The sequence below is a fragment of the Pinus tabuliformis genome, chromosome 7, assembly GCF_031772625.1.
Source record: "Pinus tabuliformis cultivar Carrire ecotype Pingquan chromosome 7, CPIR1, whole genome shotgun sequence".
Taxonomy (NCBI): Eukaryota; Viridiplantae; Streptophyta; class Pinopsida; order Pinales; family Pinaceae; genus Pinus; species Pinus tabuliformis.
This window is the reverse complement of record NC_142293.1, coordinates 426,110,071-426,115,712: the sequence shown is the minus strand read 5'-3', so window position 1 is coordinate 426,115,712 and position 5,642 is coordinate 426,110,071. Positions and strand designations below refer to the sequence as shown.

General features: G+C 39.4%; 1 protein-coding gene across 1 annotated transcript; it reads right to left on the bottom strand.

Annotated features, from left to right (window-relative positions):
• Positions 1-1,421: 1,421 nt before the first annotated feature.
• LOC149247776 (receptor-like serine/threonine-protein kinase At1g78530) lies at positions 1,422-1,937 on the bottom strand. The gene is made up of 2 exons (XM_089445563.1): positions 1,784-1,937; positions 1,422-1,684 (listed from the first exon to the last, which is right to left on the bottom strand). The coding sequence occupies exons 1-2, from the start codon at positions 1,935-1,937 to the stop codon at positions 1,422-1,424; spliced, it is 417 nt and encodes a 138-aa protein (XP_089301689.1).
• Positions 1,938-5,642: the final 3,705 nt, after the last annotated feature.

The window sequence follows — 5,642 nt, the reverse complement described above, 5'->3', positions numbered from 1 at the left end:
TCTGTGGAATGGAGACATGTTTGGTATTTTGTGCAAGAGGTATGTCGCCTAAAGGAGACCTTCCACCATCGCCTCTCTAGAGATGATCTCCAATGATAAAAAATTATTGAATGAAGTGAGAACAAATAGGGGATCTGTGGCAGCGAAGCCTGCAGCGCGGAAAACCCTAACACTTCTCAAATCCACCGAGGTCTCATGATTGAAACATTGATAATAAATATTGCTAAGCATTTATGAACTTTCATTTTTCATTGTCATATTTTTAAGTCTTTTAATGTGATATATATAATATTTGATTATAGAGTATATATAATAATATTGATTATAGAGATTATAAAAAAATGTTTCAAGTAAATACTAAGTTTTTAGAGGTTTATTGTTTAAATTTATTAATTATATATTTTAAAATATTATAATTATAAATATGAATTATTATAGTAGAGTGAGTGAATCTTTATGGTTACAAATACTATTTAATTTATATTTTAATTATTTTTATAATTAATAATAATGAGAGTTTAAAATAAAGTTATAATTTAGTTAATTTTTATGGATTTATTATTATTATTTTTTAATCTCGGTATTTTTAAATGTATTGTGAGGTGAGTATTTTGAGGCACATCAACATTTACTAGTCATTTAATTTATGTGGTTGAGCAAATTATTTTTTCATCTAACATTTCCTTTTATATACTACTACAACATCTCCCCATACTTAATAAGTTACGAAGCATCTAAGGAAAAATATATAATGTTAACTATTAACGCCACCAAGAGTATACATACCAAAAGAATATATATATATATATATATATATCAATAAAAGTGCCCTTGCATGTTTAGAAAGTTACATTAATAATTAAATGGCCAATAGACATCAATTCATGAGAAGTATGCACTTCCTTCATCATACATGTCTCTTATTAAAATTAAGAAAATCATTAAAAATACACAATTAAAAAAATATGCAACAAGATTCTTAACCATAAAGATTCATCCTCAACTTAATAATGAAGATTACTAATATGTAAATAAACATTGTTACAAATGCCCAAAAAATCAATCATCACTCATTTTTTATAACACAAACTCATATCAGTAAATTTTTTAATTAATCAATTTAATTAAAAAAATAAAAATAAAACATAAACACTTTGAAAATACATCCAATTTATTTATTTATAGATAAATAAAAATATTTTAAAATATTTAACCAAAAATAAATCCTATTATTCATTCTTATTATCATTGATAAATAAAATTTTTGAAAATCCTTCTCCAAATAAACAACTCTAGAAAAATAAAAAGAACAAATGCCCTGTTTTCTATTGGAACGGAGAAGAGACGGCTAACTGTTTAGATTTTAGACAATTAAGCATGTCAAAAACTACGTTCATCGACAACCTGAGATTGGGAGTAGATCAACTACAAAGTCTGGCAATCTCCATTATCTTCACTATTTCATCCTTCACGTTATTATAACCACTGCTACTTCTCGAATCCTCGTCAATTATTTCATCAATCCTCCCTTCCTGCGCCATCTTCGCAGCCCATGCAGTGATATGCACAAATTCTTCATCATCCTCTTCTACCACTGGAGGCTTTCCGCATACCATCTCAAATAACACCACTCCGAAGCTATACACGTCTTGCTTTGTTGATGCTTTCACTCCATGCCCACATTCTGCACAAAACATTAATCTTCGGAGTTTATGACTATTCGCTTGAAATGGAATATGATATACTAGCATAATAATAACAAATATGTGTGGATTCATTCAACTTTGTAAAGAGAAAACATATGGAGATTTAGTATTGGGCGCAATGTAGCCAATAGTCCCTCCGAAAAGAGAACTTGATTCAGAATCCTCCGATGGGTTTTTCCGTAGCCTGGCAAGTCCAAAATCTGCGATGTGTGCTACATATTCATCATCCATCAATATGTTGGCAGACTTTATGTCACAGTGAATTATTAGAGGTTCGCAATCGTGGTGTAGATATTTGAGTCCCTCTGCCATGCCCACTGCAATGTTACGCCGAGTCCTCCAGTACAGCCTCTGATTAGGATGTTTCGATGCTCCGGCCAGATATTCCACAACGATCCATTGACCATATAGTCACACATAAGAACTATTACTTCATTTTTTCCATCATTCTCTGTTATCAGGTCCCGATGACGGAGGATGTTTCTGTGACGAGCGTGCTTCAATGATTCGATCTCATGCCTCAGACTGCGATATCCATTATCGACCATGCTATGATTTGCTACTTTCAAGCAATTGGCCGCAAGGATTTTGTTTCCTCCTGGAATAACTACCATGTACACCATCCTGGATGTCATGCCCCCAGGCCAGCGGTAGTCTTTCAACCACTCTTGGCGAGGTGCGGCACCACCGAACACTTTTTTTTCACCAATACTAATGTTCATGGACTACCCCTAACCATTAGTCTACTTAGTTTGTTTTTCGCAACCAAGTATTATTATGTTTCCTTTATACCAATGAACACCCATACACATTCATTATCATCAACTATTATACAAGAGAACACAATTGCACAATATAAAGTGAGGGGCAACTCCCTGAATAATGAGTCTGCCCGAATAATATATTATAAAATCTTTCAATATTAAAAAGCTTTACAAGTATACTTGGAAACACCAAGTTTCATACTTAGCCAAAATTACAACTTCTCACACCTCCATGTCATAACCAAGATTCTTTGCCCAGGATGGGTGGGCGCACCCTCACACGAGCTTCCAACCGAACTTCACAACTGAACCTTGTGCTGATGGGCCGGTGACCTCACCCGAGTCACCCTTCATTTACCTCCGCACGGTGGGTGGGCGACCTCACCCGAGTCCCCTTTTCCACCTCCGCGTTTAGCCTTGCACAACGGGCTGGTGCTCACCCGAGCCACCCAAGAACCCATGTGAACCAAGAACCTAGCGTCTTCACCCATGTTCTACCCGAACACCGGCACCTTCACCCGTACAACAGGCGACCTCTACCCGCGCCTTCGCCTTCCTCCAAGACTTCATGTTACTATATGGAGCTGCCCAAGGTTGGGCACATGAGAATTGTGCCTTCACCTTTTGCTATGGTTCTTCTACCTCCTCGGACTTCTTGCATTAAAGACTTGCTCGAATGCTTGAGCGATGTCCAAATGACTCCATCGCATTGTTTACTTATACGGATGGAAGGACGAGTCGAGCTGCCCAAGCCAACTCGTCCTACATGTAATGAACACCCCCTACTCCATCGCAAATCCATCATAATGTGTGTCGGCCTTTGCTTGAATTTTAGGTCAGCTCATGGGTTAGCCAACCATTCTCCCACACTATAAACACTTTTCTCCTCCTCCTTCTTATGTGTATTATAACATGTCTCCATGCACATCGGTCAAGGACTTTGCACTTCACATATTTCTCCAACCACTTGTCCGCTCACAAGCCATCACACATCGGGTGGGCGTGCCTAGGAACCGCAGGTCCTTACATCCTCCTCCACCTGAAATCGTTGTCGTCCTCGACAACATCCCATCTTGGTAGCCATCCACCAAGATCAACAGTTGTCTCATCCTTGGTCCATGATATCAACTCCTCCACATACTACAAACATCCTTGCAACATATGTAGAACTTCCATCTCCATCATGTGTCGTTTCATCCTGTGAACTGTCCTCCTTGCCTGCCTAATGCCAACATCTCTCCGTGCACTTCCGGACCCCATGTTTGAACTTGTTGGGTAGCTAATCCAACTGTCATGCTCAAGCCATGAGAGTGAACATCCTTATGCCTTAACCAGTCTATCTTGGATTCTACCACATCTTGGACTCACCAAGAATCTCACCCATGCTCAGGTCCAAGGAAACTCCATCCCATCTGCAACATGTCATGATGCTTCATGCCAAGCCATCCCAGAACCATCTACCATACCTGCTCAACCTATTTCAAGGACTCATTGCCATTAGTAGCTAACAATGAGCCCCATCTTCTATGTCCTCTAAGAATATGTGGAGGGAGTAGAGCCTGAAGGCTCACCCTCACTAATAATCTCAATCCATCTCTCATGATTCTCTATCTCCATCCTCTGTAGATAAGTGACTTGATCCTCCTCTCAGACATTTGGCCTCACATATGCCTCCTCATCATCATCATCATCCTCAACCACTTCTATCCTTCTTGAAAAATCCAAGATACTATCAGAAAGTGTCCTGATGACCAATGACTGCTCGGTAAGATTTGTCTCAACCATAGACAACTGCTTACTCATATCTTCCATTCGCTTTTCATCCTCCATTTGCATTGCTGCCAACTTAAAATCAGGCTTTGTCACACCAATGGTTGGTACACCAATGGGTACATCTTCCCTTCCATCGTAAATGTATAACCACTTCAAATGTGGAACAACCATAGCATCAAATTGTTTCAATAATTCCATCCCCAACACAGCTTCATAGTCATCTATCTGCACTATAGTGAAGTCAACTCTGCCTATCCACTCACCTAGTGTTGTGTCCACCTTTTCAGCCACACCAGGAACACAATCAGGAGGAGAATTCACTGTCTTCATTTGTGCATTCACCAGTACAAATTTCAGCCCAATCCTTCTCGCAGTATCTTCACTCATGAAGTTGTGAATAGCCCCACTATCCACCATAGTGAGTATATCAACACTCCCAATCTTCATCCAAAAATACTCCAAACTGTTCCTCTCAGGATCCCTCCGGGAGACCACCTCTATAGCAGCAACAACACTAAGTATCTGCATCATCCCCACAGAAGCTTCTTCATTAATCACATTAGATTATGCAATAGCAACCACTTTTGGTCTAGAAGGACAATTCTTCACCATATGTGGTTCAACACATATCCAATACTTCAAGGCTTTCTTCGTCTTCGACTTATCATCTGATTTCGAAGCATCATCCTTCTTTTTCTCTTTCGGCTTATCGGACTTCTTCTTCCTATCATCAGAAGTCTCATCATAATGCTCCACCAACTTGTCCATAGCAGCGAAAGCTTCCTCAAGTGTTTTAATATCCTGCCTCTTCACTTCATTGCGTGCCCAAGGCTTCAACCCAATAATGAGGTTGAACACCTTGTCCCTCTCCGCCATGTCAAGAAGTTCCAGAACCACACTTGCAAACTCCCGCTGATATGTTTGCAGGTTCCCTGTCGGCTTTATGAACTTAATCTTCATCCTTGCTTCCCACGTTTCATCTTGAGGACTGAAATGGGTCTGCAAAGCTTTCTTCATTTCATCCCACGAAGTAATGTCACCAGCACTGCCATTAGCAATCTGATCCATCCTCCTTCGCCACCACATCTTAGCATCCTTTGTCAAGAACTGAGCAGCTACCTTCACCTTCATCTCGTCATTGGATAGACCCAATCATTCCAAGTATTGTTCCATGTCCCATAAAAATTTTCCAAGAGTTTTCACACTGCTCATACCATAATAAGGTTCTGGTTCTTTGACTTTCACATGAGGCACTCCACCTGAGTTATGCCTCACAGCCCTCTTCAACACCGCAATCTCATCTCTGGCTTCATCAAGAGATTTCTGCAAGTACATGATCTCTACTAGACCATGATCTCTTGCCTCTTCAATCTCCTTGACGTTTACTTCAACTTGTGTA

What these genes read in the sequence shown, in the direction of transcription:
- LOC149247776 (XM_089445563.1), bottom strand. Translation starts at nt 1,937, where the DNA reads ATGGATGATGAATATGTAGCACACATCGCAGATTTTGGACTTGCCAGG. An exon ending in ATATGTTTTCTCTTTACAAA is followed by an intron (nt 1,685 to 1,783) that starts GTTGAATGAATC and finishes TGTTTTGTGCAG; the next exon opens with AATGTGGGCATGGAGTGAAA.